Below are 22,654 nucleotides of genomic sequence, written 5' to 3' on the forward strand. Positions count from 1 at the left end.
GACTAAGAAGGTAATGGTATCAGCAGCCCTGTATGTGGATTTTCGGCGGATATCGATTGAGGTAGCTGGGCTACTTATGTTTGCGGACTTTGAGCTGCCAATATTGTACGCCTCTCCGCTACCCTAGACCGTGGTAATATCCGCTCTGCGCTATCTTTTAATTTACTTGCTAACGCTAATAGCTGGCTCTCTACCTAATTTACCTTTTCTACCTCCGCTTAAATAAAGGTAATAAACTCATCTAGATCATTACCAAGCTGATTACAATTCCAATTAGGTAGGTTTCTCTTAAGCGCCTCATGGCTGGTTATATACCAGGCGCAGCCGCAGAGGGCGGTAATTTGCTTATCGGATATAACGTAGCTTAAGGTCGGATTCCAAACAGCGTGCTGATATTTCTTCTCCATCTAGTTATAGAACCAGTTTTTTATACTTACGGCAAAGGCCTTTTGTTGCATCTTCCTTGGAATCCCCTCTATATGCGGCTTACGGATATCAAACTCTTTAAAAGCCCGTAAAGTAGGATCATAGTTAGAGCAACAACCCTGGCCACTAGTAGACGGAGACTGTTCCTTGTAGTTCTCCAATATAATCTTTCGTAAGCAGCCCTTTTCCTCATTCACAAGAGCATACATACAATGGGAGAGAGCTGCTCTTTTCTCGGCTTCAGTCTTTGGGCGCCGCGCCGGCTTCTTTAGTAGAATATCCGCAGGTAGAACTACGGATGTTCCACCCAGACTAAGCTCTTACCCTACACTGGATGCGGACGGATTAGAATCTGCATCGCTATACATAGACACTCTTGAAGATATATCGCTAGCAAAATCAGCAGCCCTGTCCTCTTGTAGCACCTGTCGCTCGACACAATATTCGCGGCTAAGTTGGCTTGGCTGAGATCGGAAGGCTCTACCAGTACGACCGCGATTTTTGGCTAGCCCAGCAATATCCTCACATGGACCTTTATACCAATCCTCAATTAGAAATATCGCCTTACCTACTTAACCACTACCACGAGCACCGCGTCTAAGTCGTTGCCACATCATGTTAACGGACTTGTCTTTATGCATACAATACTGCGCAACACAGTCGATGTCGGGAATATCAGCGCCATAGGCAAGCGCGTCAGAGGAGAGCAGAATGCGGATTTCCGAGTTAGGCTTTCTAAACTCCTTATATAGTCTGTCTTTATCCGCAATAGCTAACGATGCATAATAAAGCTAAATAGCTCTTCTAGCCTGCGCTTCCTAGTACCCGTAATGTACCAACCACAAACAAATTGAGTCCCTGCCCAGTAATATTAGGTCCTTTGAATTAAGAAAGATAATTGTCTTTGGGATCCGGTGGGGAGTTGGCGTGTATTGGATTCTCTACTCGGCGGATGTAGCGGTATACGCGCGGTCTATAACAAAGTATAAGCTCTTAAAGGACTTCTTATTTCCTCGCTTAATGTATTCTCTAATAATTAATAGATCTGGCCGGTCAATCAATATCCGCACTATGTTAATATTATTTCGAAAGCCCGCCAGCTCTTGAACAATCTTAAACGTTATATTATCAAGCGTTGCAGTATAAGCAAACCAAGGCTTCCGCCCCAATAACGACCGCACTTTCTATAGCTGTGTATACAAATTCCGGAATGAACCCCCCTAATTAGCCACAAGGTGCACCTTATTAATTACTACCAAGCCAACATGCGCACGAAAGGTAGGGTTAGTAAGAGTTTTATAGAACCTTTTGCCAACTAACAGCTCTGGCGATATTAAAATATGGGTGTATACTCTAATGCGGATTTCCCGTAAAAGACGTGCGGATATTGTCTCGGCGTATACGTGAACCGGCCTTGTTCCAGGAAGTTCCTTAATCTTTGCCTTCTGCTCCGCGCCAATCGCATTAAGTGGCAAGATAATAATTACTACTAAGGCCCGAAGAAGACATGGCATTGTTTACATTATCATACTCTTGCCAAATAAGGTTTTTGCAATAAGTATTATATCTTTTTTCTTAAACAGCAGCCACCTAAGGGCTTCAAGCTGCTCCGCACGTCCGCGATACGGATATAAAAAAGCAATAGCCTTATTAACCTTGCTTAGCTGCCGGGCCTTACTCTCTCCGCGAAGCGCAAGAAGCTAATCTTAAAGGTCCTATAGCCGTCGCTCCTGGTCCGTTCTACAACTCCTCTAAGTCTGATTATCCAACACCTAATGCAGCCGCGGCTGTTCTAGCACCTTATTTAACTTCCTCCCTCTCCGCCTAGCGGGTTTTGGTGCCGGCATACGGTAGATTTACCCGGATATCCGTGACTTAGTAGTTGGCGCGCGATGAGGTTTCAGTGGGTGTTATACACTATAACGCGGACACCATATATCCGCCAGGCTATAATAGGTTCTTTAGGGTGGCTATTATGGACCTATATAGGTTTTATATATATTAGCTAGCGTTTAATAAAGTTATATATAGTCACAGAATTGCTAATAACGCGTTTTTTTTTTTAACGAAATTAATCATAAGACCTGAAAATACCTAAGTAATAAAAATAATATATTCTAAAAGCCTAGGTTCTGTTGTATAATCGATCAACTTTAGGAAATAATATAAAATATTGGTGTTGAGTTATTCTAATATCCGCAACCTCCGCAACGCGGATATCCGTGGATTTACTAGGAACCGTTGCGGAACACGCTCAGACGTGATTCTGGTGGTTTCGCACAAACGTAGTTAGTCAGCTTGCGGACCGATTGAAAATCCGGACCAACAGAATCGCGTCTGAGCTTGCTGAGGTAAGATTAGCGCTGGGCAAAACCTCGGAAGAAGGTCTGGCCCCAGGCAAAACGGAATCGCGTCTGAGCTTGTTGTTTAACAGGAGTTGATATATCAGCTCCATCCCCGCCATAACAATTTGCATTACCGACCAGATTCGTTGTAAAGGTAAGTGCTACTTATCCTTATTCTCCCCCTTCATTATTTAGAATCATAGAAAAAAAATTTTTATTCCCAGTGGTAGTTACGTCATCGATTGTCCCAAATACTTATTCCCAGCGTCAGGCTCTGCTGACTTGTCCACTCCAAGTTTTTGACCATATCTCTTCTTTTTGACTTCATAGTATTAAGAAGGCACCCTCCAATTGCGTGTGACAGTGACTTGGTATTCGATATGCCTCCATCCCGGGAAGCTACGGCGCCACAACCTCCTCCGGAGAAGTCTGAGAAACTTGTCACCGTTCTTGTTACTGGCTTTGGTGTAAGCTTATATTTTAACTTATTAGCGGCAATGTTTTAATCATTCACGTTTTCCTTTAGATTTTGCCTGCCTAGGTCTTATATGATATTTCCTTTTTCAAAAGTACCTTTTTCTAAAGCTCCTTCTTGATTTCTAGCGCCTCACCTTTTAGAGAAGGCCGAGGCATTTATAATCAACATTATAAAAGCATTTTTTACAGTATTTCCTCTTAATGGGAAAGAGAAAGAGAAATTAAGCTCTACATGNATCCGTACTGTTATTTTCCCCATTCCAAAATATTCGACAAGTTCCTAGAGTAACATCATACGCAGCCTTTCCTCCACAAATTTCCCGTTAACTCTTCTTGGTCCATCGCTTCAACCCTTCCGTCCATTATTCCGGCTACGAAAGCTCATCCAATACCAATCCACATCATCGTTCACCACGAGCCTATTCGTGTAGCATATAAGTCCGTCCTCGATGTCGTCCCGCCGCTTCTTAGCAACATCTGCCCAGAGCCGGATATTGTGTTACATATTGGGCTCTCTACCGGCCGGACATTCTATACTCTTGAAAAAGGTGCCCACCGAATAGGCTATGGTGCCATTGCCGACGTCGACGGCTACCACTTCACCGATGAAGAAGCAAAAAAGCAGTGGCCAAACCTTCCATCAGTGTTGAAAACCGGCTTCAAAACTGAAGATGTATGGCAGCGTTTACGCAAGGAGCTCAGCCATCTCGACGTTGACGTACGGCCTAGCGAAGACGCGGGAAATTTCTTGTGCGGGTTCATTTATTATACGAGCATGGCGGAGTACTACAAATTGAGCGAAAAAGAACGACCAGTTATTTTCCTACACGTGCCGGATCTGCCGACGAAGGACAAGCTAGACCAAGGGAGAGAGATAGCGTGTGCATTGATTCGAGCATTGGTAGAGAGCAATAAACATTTTGGTGCCGGGAATAGTACCGAAGAGAATTCGGACGGAGAGCACATTCCAGGGATACGTCAAGAAACCGATGCGAATTTCTCGGAAGTAACGTAGTACCTCAGACAACACTTCGGCTGACGGGTCGGCAGCAAATAGTCGAATTATGAGTTTCATTGCATTATTGACAATGGATTACGCAAGGAATGAACAAGGGTCTGTGTATATCCCGCGCCCAATCACATAAAAGTGGTTTTTTTCACTATTTCTACCAAGATATCTCTTTTCTCTATTCATAAACCATTCAGTCCCCGTGCTTGCGGTTCTAGCATATTTCCCGTACATCTCCCTTCTTATATGATCAATTAGGGCTAGTTGCGTGTGTCGTATATGACGTTGGGTAATCTGGCCTTAGGGATTTCCTATACTCACTCTAGATTTATAAGTGAATTCATAAGATCAAACTAGGTATTTTCACACCTGAAGCCCACGGGTGAATTTTGAATATACGCATTAAGATGAAACATTTTCATCGTTAGTCCTATCAATTCACTGTCTTTAGTGTTCACAGGAGGTTTTGCAATGTAAGAGCAAACATGAATCTTCTCGCAAGCGACAATTACAACTTCCCGAGCACCTCTAAGATCTACGACTACTATGGAAACTCCGTAATACTTCTTCTACTTACTCTCTTTATCCTCCAGCGTTCTAGGAGCCGGTCCAAAGTTCATTACAAAACCCCAATCTTAGCATACATACTCTCAATTTCTTTCTCATACAGTCTGAAAGTGCTCCTCCGATCCACACTTCCTTTCCCTAATCTCACAAAGGGTTTCTCCTCAGTCGCGATGAAAACTAGCTCCTTCAACAATCGTGTCTCAGCTACAAGATGTTCATTTCCTTCTTCGATAACTGGCCAGATTTCCTCTATAATAAGATCTGCATCCGTCTTCTTCTGCCCATTGATTCCAACAACCTTCTCGCCTTTCTTCAATCCGTTCCGGGGGATACGGTCTCCTTCAGGACCCACAAGTTCCAAGAGAAGAAATGGTCTGCTCTTGCCGGCCCCACCAATCAACGCGGCTTTAATCTTCCCATGACTAGCTCTAAGATGCTCCTCAGCAGATGCAGCATACATCTTCACTTCCCCCGTTAACAAAATCAAGTCATCTGTCCGGCCCATATACTTCCATAATCCCTTTTCGTGCTTCCTCGGATCTGGATGCGGACTCCATAGGTCTTTGCTCCTGAACTCGGTTAAGTTGGGTAGTTCTTTAATTTTGAAGAAATTTGTGTAACTGTAGGACTCGGGCGTGCGGTGGACAATAAGTTCGTAGAGGTCCGGGTTGGACGTGACAAGCTCGAAACGGGCACCGAAGTACGGATGGAAGCGGAAGTACTCCCAATCCGCTGGATTCCCCTGGTGCTCTTCTTTCCACTCTGCTTTCTGGCCGTGGGGGACAAAATTAACAGTCGGCACAGTTACCCAGACACCCCCCTCCGTACTCCCTATGATCGGTCTTAGGTTTCCTACCTTCGCCAGCCAATCCCCCACACTTTTCGCTAGGGGCGCGCCGCCGAAACCGATTAGGTTTAGATTAGCTAGGTTGTCACGGTAGGTCGGATTTGCGGCGAGTTCTTCTACCAGCCCCGGCGAGTAGAAGCCACCGTCTACGTTCCCGAACCTGTGGACGGCGTCGGCGATGGGTGCGGTGACGGGGATGTCAGGTGGGCCGAGGACCAGTATCATTGAATAGAACGGGGCCCACGAGAGAGCGGTTAAGCAACCAACGATCTTTTCACGCGTTAGCTTGGGGCCATGTACGGCGGTGGGGAGATGGGGGTAATGTGCGAGGGAGCAAAGAAAGTTAGGCGTGGAGAGTATTGCGGAAAGGAAGAGGTCCACGGAATACGTACATGAAAGATCGGTAGCATCCCGTAAATACGCTTGTTTTCAAACAACACGGTATTTCCAGCGATCCCGTCGGTAGGTGGGAGCAGGTGGTGAGCGTCTATTGTTGCAATCATTTCGTTTGTGATCGTGACAGTTTTAGGAAAGCCTGTTCTAGACATTAGCTGATTTGCGCAAAGGAAGTTCAATTGAATTCGTGTATTGTATCAAGAGGAGGGGAAAAGGTCATTATATGAGCTTGGAACTGCTCTGCGCCGACGCTGCATAACCTTGGGAAGAAATTCAGGTCTCCATAGTAATTTTCTGAGTATCCTCATTTTAGCTATCCCACTGGGAAATACGTCCGGGTAGGGCTTATGACTCCTGAAGCAGGAGTTTCTTCTACCACCTTTTGGATCTCACCAAGTCTTGATTGGAGTCAAAAAGAGCCTAGGGAACAAACCCGAACTGCCGCTCGTATGATAAACCGCAAAAGGGTCTTCTCTCGCCTCCTCCCACGTTTTCTTATACTCATACTCGGATACCTCTTCTTCACCAAGCCAATCTTCAAGCTCCGGAACTATAATCATTGCAGATCCCGGGATTGCCTCTTGAAGTCTCTCGGTGAGCAGGACAAGCGGCCTTGCGCACAGGAATGCACGAGTATCCGTCGTTTTTGTAAGATGCGTCTGGGCCTCGAGCGATGCGAGCAGTGAAGGCATCAACCCCTGGATTCTATCAGCACATCTTCAGTTTGAGCTACATGGCGTGCAGAATATACCTTGCGCCCAATCTTGATAGCCGCAACAGCTAAGATTGCATATCTCAGATCCCGTGGTCCTAAATACGCAAACGTCTCAAACCCGCCATTGGACTTCCCCAAACGACCTTCAAGCCACCATCCTGCTTTGTTGATCGCATTGGCGAAAGTCACGTAGGTGATATCGCGGAAACCTTGGGCAAGATCCTCGTTGCATCGGGGAATCGACGCGTAGACTTTCGTTGGATCGGTTTTGGCGAAGTGAGTGATAAGGGGAGGAAGAAGGCGTTTACCATACGGTGCACTCGCTTCTGCAACCATGGTGAGTAAGGCTCTGTATTGCAGAGGGACGGCTGCAAGCAGCGGTATTCTTCAAGCTCAGGGAGTCTAAGTATTCAAGGGATAAGCTAGGCGTCCCCCCGTTTTCATCCTCCACGCGTCACTATATACGAACATATGAAAAGCTCGCCACCTTGACTTCAATGACCCAATTTCTATATAAGGAAGGCATAACAGAAGCTGTAGTGCCTTGAGTCAGCTTCGTGGACTGGGNCATGGGGTTGGAGGTGTTGGGTTGGCTCGTATTATGTTTTGAGTGGTGAGGTGACCCGTCTAGCCCTTGATTGGCAATGTCGCGGTCAATTCTATCCCAAGTCTCGCGTCAGCACGGCATATACTTGCCTACCATAGGCAATGATTGTAAATGCTTGTAGTGGTGAAAACCGACGACATCAGTCAGTTGAAGTTTGCGAGAGATATTTTAGGAATCATTCCAAGGTTCATTGGAAGTATTCATCTACGGTTAGTAAGTTGAATAATTATAATTAAATCCCCCAGCAACTACAAACCTATTGGAGCAAAAGCGAAAGCAAAAGCAAATAATTTGATATTGAAAATAACAGTTCTCTCTTAACTCTGCTCGGTAAGATATCCAGAGTCCACTGGAGGCCTACAACAGATTTTACATGGCGGTGAAGTGGATACACTTATCTGCGGCTGCTTGGGTAGTATTCAGATCGTCCTCTAGCTCTTAGTCACTATCCACCATGCCTTCTTCAGCGAAAATCACTTCGCGAACCACCCCGCTAGTAGACGTCCTCCCACTATGCGCTGTTGTAGCAGCCTCATCTAGCAATCCTGGCCTAAAACCTTGCGTCGCTGGAATTTCGATTAGCAAACAACTGCACTAAAAGAGCTTTCAGCGGACCGCATACTCTCCAGACAAGACCGTGACCTCAGCCCAATCAAGTCCTTCGAAACCCAGGCATCCTCCTCTTTCATGAACGCTCCTATCACGATGGAAATCTGGAGCCATCGAACTGATCATTCTCCACAATCTTCCACACTTCACCCCTCCATCCTAACATCCTTCTCATCGTCTTCAATCCCCCCAGCCTTGCCATCCCCCACGACCCCCTCCATATCCTCACCCTCCACCCCCTCACCTCCAAGACCCTTCAGAATCCCCTTCAGCCGCGCCACCCGCTCTTCCAGCTCGTCGATCTCCTCCTGCTGCTCCTCGCACGTCCGGTCCACATCTGGCAGCCCCAGGACCGCCATCCGCGCCTTCTGCAGCCGGATCTTGAGCTTGCTGGCCTCGGTCGCCAGGTGCTGTATCTCGAGGGGCTTGGCGGCTTCGGGGTCGGTGGAGAGAGGGTGGTTGGGATCGGAGGGCTGGGCGGTGGAGGTGAGGAGGCGCGTCAGGAGCGTGTGGAGGGCTGGGAGGATGTCGAAGGTCGAGGGGGATGGCAGCGGAGGCGGGCCTGCGGGAGGGGGGGCCGGGGTGGAGGACGAGGTCATGTGGAAGGACGGGTTGTTGGCGGGTGGTTGGGGGGTCGAGGTGCTGGACATTTGCGATGGCAGGGCGAGGTGGTGTTGAGGCAGGCTGGGCGGGATGTGTGGACGGGGAGGACGCGGGACGCGCTGGGTGGTGATTGGGATTCGTGGAAGGCGGCGTGGAGTTGGTACCTCGGATCAGAGCGCAATTAACCTTGTGGCTATACTCTTGTCGGAGGCATGCCAAATGTCAAAACGATCATGAACGTTGTTTTTTTTTCCCTTCGTTATCGGATCGTGGGAGCTTCGTCGTGCTGGTGACGTTGACGGGTTGTTTTTCGGTGGGTTGCTTTTTTGCTGAGCCAATTTCAACACCCCACCAGCGGCCCCTCCAACCGCCTTCCTTGCAACCTTTTGCTGCACCAGGTCAGAGTGCTGACAGCCACCTCCTTAACTACTATCCAGCAGAACGTATATCTATTCTTCCATATCAATTGATAGTCCCTTGAGCGTTTCTCTCCCTGCAAACACCATTCTGTTGATTCCGCGAACATGGTCGACCAGAAGGCCGTGCTGATCGTCATTGACGGCTGGGGCATTCCCAGCGAGAATTCTCCCAAGGAGGGAGATGCCATTCTCGCTGCTGACACTCCCTGCATGGACAGCTTTAAAGAGGAGGGTTCAAAGACTGCCCAAGGCTACACCGAGCTCGAGGCTTCCTCACTTGCCGTTGGGTTGCCAGAGGGCTTGATGGGGAACAGCGAGGTCGGACATCTGAACATTGGCGCGGGCAGAGTCGTCTGGCAGGACGTTGTGAGAATCGACCTGACGATCAAGAAGAACGAACTCCGGAACGTCCAAAATATCAAGGATTCCTTCAACCGTGCAAAGAACGAGAATGGCCGTCTGCATCTGCTCGGACTGGTCTCGGACGGCGGAGTTCACTCCCACATCAACCACCTCATTGCTCTCCTCAAAGTAGCCAAAGAGATAGGCGTTCCTCACGTCTACGTCCACTTCTTCGGTGACGGCCGAGATACCGACCCGAAATCAGGAGCCGGTCATATGAAGCATCTCATCGGAGAGATGGAGAACGTCGGCATTGGAGAAATTGCAACAGTTGTTGGCCGATACTACATCATGGATCGTGACAAGAGGTGGGACAGAGTAGAGGTGGGCATGAAGAGCATAGTATGCGGAGAAGGCGAGGACAGCAGCGATCCGGTCAAAACAATCCAAGAAAGGTACGGGAAGGGTGAGACGGACGAGTTCCTCAAACCCATTATCGTGGGAGGAAAGGAGCGCCGGATTCAAGGTCTGCACAACCAATCGCCATTACCGTGGGAACGCTATGCTAACATGCGCAGACAATGACACTCTCTTCTTCTTCAACTACCGCTCCGATCGTGTTCGCGAAATTACCCAGCTCATGGGCGACTTCGACCGCTCCCCCAAGCCAGACTTCCCATACCCTAAGAACATATCCGTTACGACCATGACGCAATACAATGTTAAATACGCATTTCCTGTTGCTTTCCCGCCGCAGCGAATGAACGACGTGCTCGCAGAATGGTTAGCGAAGCAGGGCGTCAGGCAGTGTCACGTTGCTGAGACGGAGAAGTATGCTCACGTCACGTTCTTCTTCAACGGAGGCGTGGAGAAGCAGTTCGATATGGAAGAGCGCGAGATGATCGATTCTCCCAGGGTTGCGACGTATGACCTTCAGCCCAAGATGAGCGCCATGGCGGTTGCAGAGAAGCTGTGTGAGAGGATCAAGGAGGGCAAATTCGGGTTCCTGATGAACAACTTTGCGCCTCCGGATATGGTTGGCCATACCGGCGTGTACAAGGCAGCGATAGAGGGTGTGGCGGAGACAGACAAGGCAATTGCAAGGGTATTCGAGCAGTGCAAAGAGAGCGGTTATGTCCTGTTTGTTACCGCTGATCACGGGTGAGTTGACCAACTCTCGGAGCTTAGGTGATTAGACTTCTTGAGGATCTCGAGCTGACTGGATATTACAGCAATGCCGAAGAGATGCTTAATGAAGAAGGGCAGCCCAAGACGTCGCATACAACCAACAAGGTTCCGTTTGTCATGGCCAATGCTCCAGAGGGTTCCAGCCTCAAGAAAACCGACGGTGTGTTAGGAGATGTGGCACCTACCATTCTGGAGGTTATGGGGCTACCACAGCCGGAGGATATGGAGGGTCACAGCCTATTGGTGAAGTCCTAGACAGTCGAGTTTGGCTTCCCCGCCTTATTTTTTGGATGTAGGCGGCGATATGGACGAGATGACGAATTGATGCATATATTTCATGTTGTATAGAAAATGGATAGAATTATCAAGGATAGAATTTTCAAGGATAGATATCTGCAATGAAGTCCCAGCAGTAGCCAGCCTCGAGCCCCATTGATAAATATTGAGCTTCAGGCATGTCTCGTTGATAGATGCTGTGCAACATATGGTTTCGGCTGTCCCCACCAAAGCACCCTGAGCACTCTGAGCGCCCTGAGCACCCTAAGTACGCACCCCACACTGCATTTAGGAGTTTGGACTTCATTTTTCGCTTCTGGTGTTTTAGTGTTCTGATGTTTTGATGGTTTGATGTCATTGAGGCTGTTAACTTAATCTGATCGACATGGCCTCCGCCAGCTTATCCGCCCCGCCCTTGGCATGACTCTGGTTTCTCATTGAAAGGGCTGTTCGGGTCTCTGCCTCTGTTGGATGTAACCAATCGCCAGGCCGGTTACGCCGTCAGCATCACAGGGGGGCTTGCTCGTGGACCCCACCATGGAAGACTGACAGCCAGCCAGCTGAACAGCCCGGCAAGGAATTGTCTCAGCTGGCCTTACACAGTAGAGCCCGCGCGGGCTGCACTTTCAAATCCACCGCCCGAACTGCCATCAAATCAACAACCCGCTACTCTTTTTGTCGTTGCCTCTTCCTCCACCTCTTCCCCACCTCCCAACTCTCTCCAGTTTGGATGCTCTAGACCCCTTACCCGATCTTCTGCCAGCATCCCCGCTGCAGGAAGAAGCTAGGCCTAGAAGCCTGGACCTCCTTATCTCTCTATACGGTGCGATTCCTGCCTGTTCAGAGGCCTCTTGCAACATTATTCTAGACCCTCAAGTGCGCCGAGCAGTCCTCGTCTTCACTCCAGTCCTGTTCCCCAGCACCACTCGTCTTGTCTCTATATTTCAAGACCTTCCTTTCCTGGTCTCGCAAACAAAAACCCGCAAGACTCGTCGTCGTTCGACCGTTACTCCAGCTCTCGTTTCCGCCTCTGCCCTGACCTATCGTTCACATGGCAGCCCACGGCCAAGCGGGCGCGCTCTCGCCGCAGCAACAAGCTCAGATTCAGCCATGTAGGTACAAGACAGGGAAGACCCTTGGCGCGGGAAGTTACTCCGTTGTAAAGGAATGCGTCCACATTGACACTGGGAGGTATTATGCTGCTAAGGTGATCAACAAGAGGTTGATGGCTGGGAGAGAACATATGGTGAGCATCTTCTGGAAATTGAGGGCCGAAACTGGTATCTGAGGTAGACGAGGGATAGTGGGTTCTGGGATTAGGAGGGGCAAAGCTGACTGTGGTGGCTTTCCCAGGTCAGGAATGAGATTGCAGTCCTTAAACGGGTGTCCATGGGCCATCGGAATATCCTAACTTTGGTGGATTACTTCGAGACGATGAATAATCGTAAGATCTTCCCTTATATTTATCTTAAACACCGGGGGTCTTGAGATATTCGGGGCTAATAATAATCGCGAAATAGTCTACCTAGTAACTGACCTTGCCCTCGGTGGGGAGCTTTTCGACCGCATCTGCCGCAAAGGTAACTACTACGAATCCGATGCCGCGGACCTCATACGGGCCACTCTCTCCGCCGTGGCATACCTCCACGACCATGGGATCGTGCACCGCGACCTAAAGCCCGAGAACCTCCTGTTCAGAACCCCCGAGGACAACGCGGACTTACTGATTGCGGATTTTGGGCTCAGCAGAATCATGGATGAGGAGCAGTTCCACGTCCTGACGACGACATGCGGTACGCCAGGATACATGGCGCCGGAGATCTTCAAGAAGACAGGACATGGCAAGCCTGTGTATGTGACCGTACCATCCTTTTCCTCCTATCCCCTCCTTTCCCTCCTGTCCCCTCCCCTCCCCCTCCCCTATCAACTCACCCACCGCAAATCTAACAAGCTGCCCCACCCAGCGACGTCTGGGCCATAGGCGTAATTGCCTACTTCCTCCTCTGCGGCTACACACCCTTCGACCGGGACTCCAACCTGGAAGAAATGCAAGCGATCCTGGTCGCGGACTACTCCTTCACGCCGCTGGAATACTGGCGCGGGGTCTCGCTCACGGCGCGCGAGTTCATCCGCCGCTGCCTGACCATCGACCCGGGGGCGCGCATGACGGCGCACGAGGCGCTGTCGCACCCGTGGATCGCCGACGCGGCCGTCAAGCAGGGCGGCGAGGATCTGCTGCCGACCGTCAAGAAGAACTTCAATGCGCGCCGCACGCTGCACGCGGCCATCGATACCATTCGCGCCATCAATCAGCTCAGGGCTGGGGGCGCGGCGGGGCTGATGGATGGCGCGTTGAGCCGGGATCCGGCGAGGGGGGCGGGGCAGCAGCAGCAGGGTCAGGGCCAGGGCCAAGGTCAGGGCTATGGGAATGGGGATGGGGCTGGGGATGCGATGGAGATTGACAGTCGCGGCCATGGGGCAGGGCAGACAGAGGCGATGATTAAGGAGCAGGAGCGAAAAATCCGACAGACGGCGCAGGGGATGTGGGAGCGGAGATGAGGACGGTGCCTTTTCTCCCTTCTTCCCTCCTCTTTAGGTTTCTGAGATTTATACAGTTGAATGGGTGGGCAGGTTGTTGTTCGTTTGTCTTGTGGGATGGTGGAAGGTAAAAAAATTCACGGCATGTAGATGGGATGGATGGTAAGTTTTCTTTTCCCTCTCTTTTTTGTTGCTTGGGATCTGGGATCTGAGATCTGAGGTCTCAGATGCGCTTTTCTGCTACCGTCTACGGACGCCGCTCCCAAAAGAGTAATATAGGGATGGATGGATGGATGGTTGGTTGGTTGGTTAACCGGCCGGTTAATTTGGATGCCGGGTTCTTACGCGCGTGGGTGGATAAGGCTAATTGCTGTGACGGGGACAGTTTTCGTGCTTCGAGCATACCCTCTTATTGTATTTCCTGTTTTAATGTCTTAAAATTTGTTTTTCCCTCTCCCCGTCTGCAATCGCCCTTCGCACGGCGAATTCGCGGGGTGGATGCTTTCCGATGCGGTGATCTGACATGACGGGGATTTCACTGATCTAATGATGCATTGTATCTGTGGGAAAAGCAACAGCGTACTAGCGCCATGCGGGACACTTCTTATAACATTTCCCGAATTCAGAGAGCCAATTTTTAATCGGTCTCGTGATGCGGTTCTAAAAGTTTCGATGACGCCTGAACCCCCCCCCCAACCCTAGTCATCAGTTCGTTCAACGCTGGAGAAGAGAGTAGAGAGTACATAGTCCCCTGATTTTGAAAGTGGTGATATTCCCGGCCTTCCTACCCTAGCTAAATCACTAGAGCCTTAATTGAATATTATAAATATGGAGTCCTTAAGTTCCTTAACTAATTGGGGGCCACGATTTAAATATATTCTAGAAGAGGAGACCTGTCTAAGGTAGGAGATCTATCACATATTGGGGGGGCTGATTTGGCGCGGTTACGACCCGGGTTAATACGAGGTTAGGGCCACCCCTGCTAATAACGCGCCCGAACCCCGTATGAGGTCGCGTAGCGACCGCCCCCAAGTACCTTCGCACGCGATTTTGGGCGAAAAGGTACATAATGTATGTTAGATCGGTACTTCTGGACGGTCGCGTAATGTTGCTCTAAATTTACAACACCTAAACGCGCTCTACTTCTACATTAAGGCGTCTTAGTTACTATAATGCAGTCCTATATTAAGACGTTTTGGTCACTAGAGTATAGTCCTACATTAAGGCGTCTTAGATACTGTAGTATAGTCCTATATTAAGGCGTCTCGGTTACTACAGTATAGTCTTATATTAAGGCGTCTCGGTTACTACAGTAGTCCTATATTAAGGTGTCTTGGTTACTACAGTGCAGTCCTATATTAAGGCGTCTCAGTTACTATAGTAAGATAGTATTATATATATATATATACTACTTAATACGGAGCCTTTCTGTAAGCTTTGCAGTGTATAGGAATTAAATAAGCAACTTTATTGTAAATCTATGGAAATCAAGTAGTATAAATATATGAAAAAGGTGTAGGTAATAAAATGAAGGGGGGTACTAATGTGTAGCTAAAACAGGGTAATACGCAGTTGAGACGGGGTGGTACGCTAGTGAGACAGCGTACTGTTTTGGTAGGGTACTAATACCGGTAGTCGGTTACACACCCCCCCAGATTTGACGGTGTAGTCAAAGCTGTAGAAAGAAAAATAAAGGCAGAAACTATACTCCCTAGCTTTATATCTCTAGACATAGAGCTATATTTAAAGAGATATCCTCCATAGCCTCTTAGGAGACTATATTTGAAAAGGTGTCCTCCCTAGCCTCTTAGGAGACTGTATTTAAAGAGGTATAGTAATTTAATCTGCATTTGAGGCAGTTAATTAATCTGTACTCGCGGTAGATCCTTTTAATCTATAGTCGAGGTAGATATTTAGCATCCTTTGTAGGAGGCTCTACTAAATCGTTTGATCTAGGTGTGGTATTTTAATCTGCATTCGAGGCAGTTAATTAATCCGTGCTTAAGGTAGACGTTCGATCTGTACTTGAGGTAGATGTTTAATCTGTGTTTGAGGTAGTCATTTAGGCTGTAGCTATATGAGCTGTAATCGAGGTAGATCTAGAGGTAGTTACTTAGTGACTCTGGTGACATTAAGACGTTGTATCTGGTGACGTTGCGGTCGTCGCAATTGGTGCCGATGAGGCTAGTGCCAATAAGGCTGGTGCTAATGAGGCTAGTGCTAATGTAGGCTGGCGTTTCAAAAGGGCGTCTATAGCGTAATGGCTGCAACTAGTTGTAGTGTTGGTGCCTCCCTAGGAGGCCTTAATTTGATTTAGTAATAGGCCTATATTAAGGCTCTGGTTTGGTTTAATTTAATGTTCGCTAGCTAGTCGTTTAAATAGTTGTCTGGTGCCTTCTTTGTGTCTACCTAGTATCCTTGTCTTTTACCATTAGTATATCCAAGTGTAACGTGGCCCGCCTCCACGTCGCCATACGGCCAAAAAGACTGAGAGTGCTTGCGAACTTGTCGTAAGCGCGGCGGGACCTAATATATATACTCTTACACCAAGCTAGCTTCTACTCTGGCTCCGTGCTCTGACATCTCGCTCTGGCTCTGTGCTCTGGCTCTGTGCTCTGGCATCTCGCTTAGACGCCATATAAGGTCGTTACGCTGTAGTGGATAGGTCGACTCTGTCGAATGGTTGTGTATCTGGGTTGAAGGAGGTTGGGTTTATACGGTTGGGTTTATATAGTCAGGTTCGGTTTGGTTTGATTAATGTTTAATATAATTAATGTTTAATTGCCCGTCCGTTTAGTAAATAAAGGTAATTATAAGTACAAGAGCGGTACCTAGAAGAAGCTTAAAACACTTATAAAGGTAGAAGAAGTAGTGACTTCTTAAACGAGGTAGCAGATTGATTGCTTAGTAAGCGCTAAACGTATAGATTAGATGCAGTATGGTAGGCAGGCCGGGCTTATAACTATAAGCTTTGTAATGTATAGGAATTAAATAAGCAACTTTATTATAAATCTATGGAAATTAAGTAGTATAAATATATAAAAAAGGTGTAGGTAATAAGATAAAGGGGGGTACTAATGCGTAGCTAAAACAGGGTGATATGTAGTCAAGACGGGGTAGTACGCTGGTGAGATAGTGTACTGTTTTAGCAGGGTACTAATACCGGTAGTTAGTTATACTTTCCCTCCCTTTCCCTCCCCCCCGCCCTAAGGGCTAGTAGTTAAATATTCTTATAAAGCCAATTTAAAGAACGCCGGCCTCGTAGCTGCTCTAGCTAGTTAATAGCCTATCTCTTATCTCTTACTATACTATCTTCTACGCGCCGTCTTATATCCTTAATTATCCTACGGCAACGGCTATCCTTTATACTAATAATAACGTCCTATAAAATATGGCCCGTGCGTACTAATTATATATAGGCGGTAAGTCGTTCTGCTATATTACTAGGACTGCGAAAACACGCGAGATGCCTATACCCCACCCCAAATTTATATACGCACAAATAAATGCACCTATTACCACTATATCTCCCCTATATACTCCTTAAAATAATAACTAAATTAATTACTATAAGCCGTATAAGTGTATTTATGCGTATATATACAAATTTAGGTAGGGAGAGGTGGGCATAGGCGTCTTGCGTGTTTTCGCTAACTTTTTAGTCCACAGCGTGCGTAAGAAAGTTTTAATGTTCTTAACTGTGTGCACAGGCCACATTTTATAGGACGCCATCGGTGCAAGGGATAGAATATAGCCTCGCCATTAACCCGCTAGCGTGCCCCTTAGCAGCGATTAAGAGCTTTAATTAACGGCCTACCCGCTAGCCCTAAAGTCCACTTAGCCAAGAGCTAGAATACCAAATTGCCGCCCTAAAGCATCTTATATTTCCTTAGCGGCGCCTATAGGTTAAAAATAAATAGGAGAGGTAGTTAAGTATCTACTTACGCCTACGTTAGTAGGGGCGGTGCGGATATAGTAGATAGTTAAGCGGGGGGTACGGATATTAGCTAAACGGGGGGTGCGGATATAGTAGATAGCTAAGCGGGGGGTATAGGTATTAGCTAAGCGGGGGGTGCGGATATAGTAGATAGCTAAGTAGGCAGTGCGGATATCGTAGATAGCTAAGCGGGTAGTGCGGATATAGTAAACGTTATAGTAGACGGCGTAGGCCCGCCTAAAGGTGGATATATAGACTCCGTAAGCCCTATTTAAATGCCTGTCTTTCCTTACTAGATCTATATAGGTGTAGGTATAAATAATACTAATAACCTTTTTATCTTACTAAGGCGTTCTAAGATTATATGCACGTGTAATTAAACACCTTTAATCTCTAAGATTGCGGCCTTATATTTTAGCTTAGCTACGGCCTTATAGGCAGGCTAGTATTTCCGCATTATTAGCTTATTTAGTATAACTATATTAGCTAGTAAGCTTTCTACCTATATAGCAAACCTCTAGTACTCCTTACAGCTAAAGAGGGAGTCCTTTTATAGGGGGTGGAGCGGGAACTGCTTACGTAGGATTACTAAGTCCTATAATAGGATTACCCTAAACGTGTAGAGAAGGCGTAGAAATCTTAAGCCTATAAGGTTAAGCCGTACAACCTTATTATTAGCCCTATCTAGGTAGTAGGTCTCTATACATTTTAGCTAGACGTTAGTCTTAGGCCATATCTTTAAATAGAGGGCCTCCTCTAGTACCTCCCGCGCGTAGGGGAGAAAGTAGCCCTTTCCTTTCTTTAGGAAGCTAGTAATTAACTATATAAACGCACGGGGTAGGTAGCTAAGGTAGGCTCCCGTTATCGCGTCCGTATTCTAGCGTTCGGCCCATCTAATTTAGGTCTCCTTAATACCGCTAAGCTTAGCGTGCCGGATACTCTACTTACAGGCGCTATAGGTCTTCTTTTTTAAGTAAATCCCTACTCCTTAGAATATCTTCTTATTCTATTTAAACTGCGTATAATAGCTTAACGGCTGTTACGGTACTTTAACACTGCTAGGGAAGACGTATAGGTTATAATAGTTCTCTAGCTACTAAAAGAATAGGAAGCTCTTAGCACCGTCCTTACCCTGGCAGTTAAAAAAGTAGAAGGCTATTATAAAGAGAGGGTAGAGGATAGGGTTAGCGTTCTATATATAGCCTATATACTTAACCTTACCATACTAGTTTTACTTCCCCTATATTATTAATATAATTATATACAGCGCTAGCTTATCTAGCTTAGGCCCTTTATTCTTTAGTTTAATAAGAATAAAGTTAGTAAGCTAAACGTCCTATCTACTCTCGCCCTAGGTAACGGTAGTATAGCCTAAGGAATAGGTTAGAAAACGGCAGCTATATAGACTGGATAGGGTATATAGTAGTAGCAATATACAAACCTAATAAATGCTCGGCCGTAGTTTAAAGGTAAAACTTAACTAAACCTAGTATCTTAGAGCCCGTCTCCTAGCACTAAGTAATCGCCCTTTTAAGCCCTTTAACGTTATAGCCGCTAGTAATTATAAATAGGCCTTAGTTAATAAAGTTAACACATTAAATCCGGTCCTTATTGCGGCGGACACTGTCTAGTATCGCTAAAAGCTTCGCCCCCTATAGCGGCTGCAAGGCCTTACCTTCTAATTGCTATATATAAAGCTTAGTAATAGCAGAGACGTAGCTATTTATAACTAAGTGTAACGACGCTATCGCACGTTACCTGCCAAATTCTGCTATATTCTGCCGACCTGCGATTGGCCCGCCTAAAGCTAGCGCCTTGGCGGCCCACCCTATATATTTATTTACATCGGTCCTAGCGACCCCTTTTCCTTCTCTTTAGCTTAGTATCTTCGTAATACAGCATTCGTTTAAGCTTCAGTTTAGAGGCATTTATTTAAGCCGTAACATTATACTAAGCTCTCCCTACCTTGCCTGGGAAGGCCTTAATAATATCCTACCCTAAAGAAACTTCGTCTGCAACAACGCATTAATACGCTATACTTAGACACTAAAACAACTCTATATTGCCTAGGAAGGCCTAGATAATATCCCACCTTATAAGCTAAATAGGACTGGACCTGTACCCCTAGAATTAAAACTAAAGCATATAATACTAACAAACTTTAGGAAGCTAATAATGGCACCTAAAGTAAGCTTATTTAAGAAAGCTGCCTCTATCTAAGAGGAACCTAAGATCCAATTGGGATTAGAAATTAAAGATAATAATAATATTATAAACATACGCGAGTAGATTCGTGCCCTTGCAGCCAGCTAGGAAGCCAATTATCTTAAAGTAAGAAATATATAAAAGACCCTACAAGAGATCCTAGAAAGCCTTACGGCCCTATAAAATAGCCCAGCTTCCCCTTTTTAAAGCCCTAGCCAACCTATTTACTCTACTAAATATAATATACTAGGGAGTATAGATATAATAACAAAGTAATTAAAGTCTGTTAAGCTCCCTAACCCCCTACCACTATCTAACGGGATAGACCCTACTTTTAAAAATTAGAGGATTTAAGTATAAGGAAAGCTCCGTGTTAACTACAACTATTTCCTTTCTAAAAAAGCTAAAATACTTTACCTCTTTAGTTAAACTACTGGGGACGCCTAACGGTACCTTTAAGCTAAGTTTAAGGACAACTCCCCTATTTAATTTATATCTGTTAACAAGATAATACGGCACCTAGCGGCTATTTATGTTAACCTAAATAAAGTACAGGATGCCTATTATAACTATAATTACCTAATAATAAAACTAAACTAACCCTTTGCCGAATTCTAGACTTAATTCCTATACCTTATAGGAAAAGGCTAGGTTCCCCTTAAGAACTACCAATTAGACCTATATAATAAGCTAATAATCCAGCTATAAAAAAAGATTTCTGTAACCTTAGATAACCTACTAACCTATAAAAAACTCGCAGCTTATTATCTATTATTAGACTTAGAACTAAAGCGGATTGACGCCTACCCTAATTAGTAGAAGCGACTCTATAATAATCGGAACTCGCTAGCTATACCTATAGAAGCTAGAGCAGGAAGATAAGTTATAACTACTCTTATACTAAAGGCGGTTATAACTATATACTAGCAAGCCTTGCCTAACTAGCTATGTACTACACTATTAACTAGTATTCGCCGTAATACTCTAATTAACCTTGCCTCGGCTATGTGCTTTAACTACAATAAGTAAGGTTACTTTACCTTATCCTGCCCGGAGCTAAAGGATATAGGCAATATTAAGGAGATAGAGGAAGGAGAAACGTCAAATAAGTTAAGAAAAAAAGAACCTTAGGGAAAGACTCCCCCCTAGGGTACCCTATTAATCTTAAAGAGATTAATCTTAGTTAGTTAATGGGTGGAAAGTATTTTATGGTTCTATATATAGTATCTTAAAATAGATATAGAGTTAATATAACCGCCCTTATTAACACTAGAGTAAATAGCTTCACCTTTATAAATACTACCTATATAAATAATGTTACTAAGTTTTTAAATATAGAAGCCATCTAACTAGAGAAGCCTGTCTAGGTAAAGGGCTATAACAGCTAAGCTAGTTGGCCCGTTACCTACATTTTAAAGTTATATATTACTCTTAACGGATAATACTAATACGGCATCCCCTTTTATATCCTAGACCTAGGGTTCTATAATATAATCCTTAGACAAAAATAGATGTCCTATTTTAATATTTAGTTAAATATATAAAAAAGATAGTTTATCTAGCTGGAGGATAGACCGAGGTTACCCTTCTTTATTAGGGAGATCTAAACCAACTATAAGACACTAGCTGTAAGGGCTAACCCTACCTACTAGCAGGATGTTTGGGCCTATAACCTAGCCTTTGCCTAAGAGGACGCCCGCCGCAAAGCTAGAAAGAACTCTATACTAATAAAAATACTCTCCTAAAGCGCTATGTTTAAAGAGGACTCTACGTATAAAAGCGGGATAGATAATAACGTAGATAATATCTAAATTATATAAATCTAACCGTTATGGAAAAGAACGTATTAATAAGATATAAGGGATAACCTCTAAAAGATATAATAGGAGCTAAAAGGAGTAATAATAACGCTAGTACCCTAGAAGTCCCTAAAGTTACATACGCCCCTATTATTAGTTAACCCCCCTACCGTAAATATCGCCGTAATTAGCGCTATAGCATTCCACTTTAATATATACTAGAAGGATAATAAGGTCTTTATAATAAGCCTATATAAGATTAACCAAATTATTAATAATAAAGAGGAAAGGCTAGATAAGGAAACTAACGAGAAACTAGTTAAACACCTCCTTTTTACTATTTATATAGGCTACAAGGATATATTCTTAAAGGCGGCCTTAGATAAGTTACCCCCCTACCAGACATATAATTATAAGATTTAATTAGAGGCTAATAACTCGCTAGGCTATAGCCCCCTCTACTATTAATTAATGGATAAGCTAAAAGTAATAAAGTAGTACTTAATTAATAACCTAAATAAAGGGTTTATTAAGCCAAGTTAAGCCCCTTTTACTTCCCCTATCCTATTTATAAAAAAGCCTAATAAAGGCCTTTATTTTTATATTAACTATTAAAAACTAAACGCTATTACTTAAAAGGACCGGTATTTTATTCCTTTAATTAATAAGACCCTTATATATCTAAGCTAGGTAAAGATCTTTACTAAACTTAATATCCGCTAAGCTTTCTACCAAATTAGGATAAACCCTATATCTAAAGATTTAACAATATTCCGTACCTACTATAGTTCCTATAAATATAAAGTTCTTCCTTTTAGACTAATAAATGGACTAGCTATATACTAAAGGTATATAAATAACGTTCTTTTTAATTACCTTAATAAATTCTACACGGTATACCTAGACGACATTCTTATATACTTAGACAACAAACTTAAGTATTAAGTTTATATTAAAAAGGTCCTAGAGAGACTACGGAACGCAGGCTTATAAGTTAATATTAAGAAATACAAGTTTAGGGTAAAACGTATAAAATACCTTAGGTTTATTATAACTATAGAAGGAATTAAGGTTAACCCTAAGAAGGTAAAGGTAATCCGTAACTAGAAGCCCCCTTATATAGTAAAAGGAATCTAGTCCTTCCTTAGTTTTTATAATTTCTACCGCTAGTTTATCCGTAACTATAGAATTATAGTAAAACCTCTTATACAACTAACTAGGAAGGATATACCTTTTATCTTTAATAATAGCTATATAGAGGCCTTTAAAGAGGTAAAGGATTAGCTTATCTCTTCCCTAATCCTTTATCACTATAACCTAGACCTTAAATTAATGCTAGAAATAGACGC

At 45.0% G+C, this 22,654-nt stretch overlaps 5 protein-coding genes across 5 annotated transcripts; 3 read left to right on the forward strand and 2 right to left on the reverse strand.

Annotated features, from left to right (window-relative positions):
- The first annotated feature begins 2,847 nt into the window (after positions 1-2,847).
- K441DRAFT_652555 (pyroglutamyl peptidase-like protein type I) lies at positions 2,848-4,659 on the forward strand. The gene is made up of 3 exons (XM_067647388.1): positions 2,848-2,925; positions 3,068-3,238; positions 3,550-4,659. The coding sequence occupies exons 2-3, from the start codon at positions 3,152-3,154 to the stop codon at positions 4,261-4,263; spliced, it is 801 nt and encodes a 266-aa protein (XP_067508708.1). The 5' UTR covers positions 2,848-2,925; positions 3,068-3,151; the 3' UTR covers positions 4,264-4,659.
- A 217-nt stretch (positions 4,660-4,876) lies between these two features.
- On the reverse strand, positions 4,877-7,118 carry K441DRAFT_602314 (acetyl-CoA synthetase-like protein; the record flags this gene model as incomplete). The annotated part of the gene is made up of 5 exons (XM_067645263.1): positions 4,877-5,095; positions 5,177-5,941; positions 6,064-6,206; positions 6,501-6,765; positions 6,819-7,118. 5 exons carry the CDS (start codon positions 7,116-7,118, stop codon positions 4,877-4,879), a joined length of 1,692 nt encoding a protein of 563 aa, XP_067508709.1.
- Positions 7,119-8,210: 1,092 nt separating this feature from the next.
- Positions 8,211-8,648, reverse strand: K441DRAFT_424608 (uncharacterized protein; the record flags this gene model as incomplete). Its single annotated transcript, XM_067641574.1, has 1 exon — positions 8,211-8,648. A coding segment is annotated over one exon (438 nt), but the record flags the coding sequence as incomplete, so codon positions are not given.
- Positions 8,649-8,968: 320 nt separating this feature from the next.
- K441DRAFT_652558 (uncharacterized protein) lies at positions 8,969-10,974 on the forward strand. The gene is made up of 3 exons (XM_067647389.1): positions 8,969-9,888; positions 9,941-10,523; positions 10,595-10,974. Exons 1-3 carry the CDS (start codon positions 9,126-9,128, stop codon positions 10,803-10,805), a joined length of 1,557 nt encoding a protein of 518 aa, XP_067508711.1. The 5' UTR covers positions 8,969-9,125; the 3' UTR covers positions 10,806-10,974.
- A 903-nt stretch (positions 10,975-11,877) lies between these two features.
- K441DRAFT_539385 (Ca/Cm-dependent protein kinase B) lies at positions 11,878-13,385 on the forward strand (the record flags this gene model as incomplete). Its single annotated transcript, XM_067642554.1, has 4 exons — positions 11,878-12,072; positions 12,180-12,270; positions 12,347-12,677; positions 12,791-13,385. The coding sequence occupies 4 exons, from the start codon at positions 11,878-11,880 to the stop codon at positions 13,383-13,385; spliced, it is 1,212 nt and encodes a 403-aa protein (XP_067508712.1).
- Positions 13,386-22,654: the final 9,269 nt, after the last annotated feature.

This window comes from Cenococcum geophilum (genome assembly GCF_001692895.1).
Source record: "Cenococcum geophilum 1.58 unplaced genomic scaffold K441scaffold_4, whole genome shotgun sequence".
Taxonomy (NCBI): Eukaryota; Fungi; Ascomycota; class Dothideomycetes; order Gloniales; family Gloniaceae; genus Cenococcum; species Cenococcum geophilum.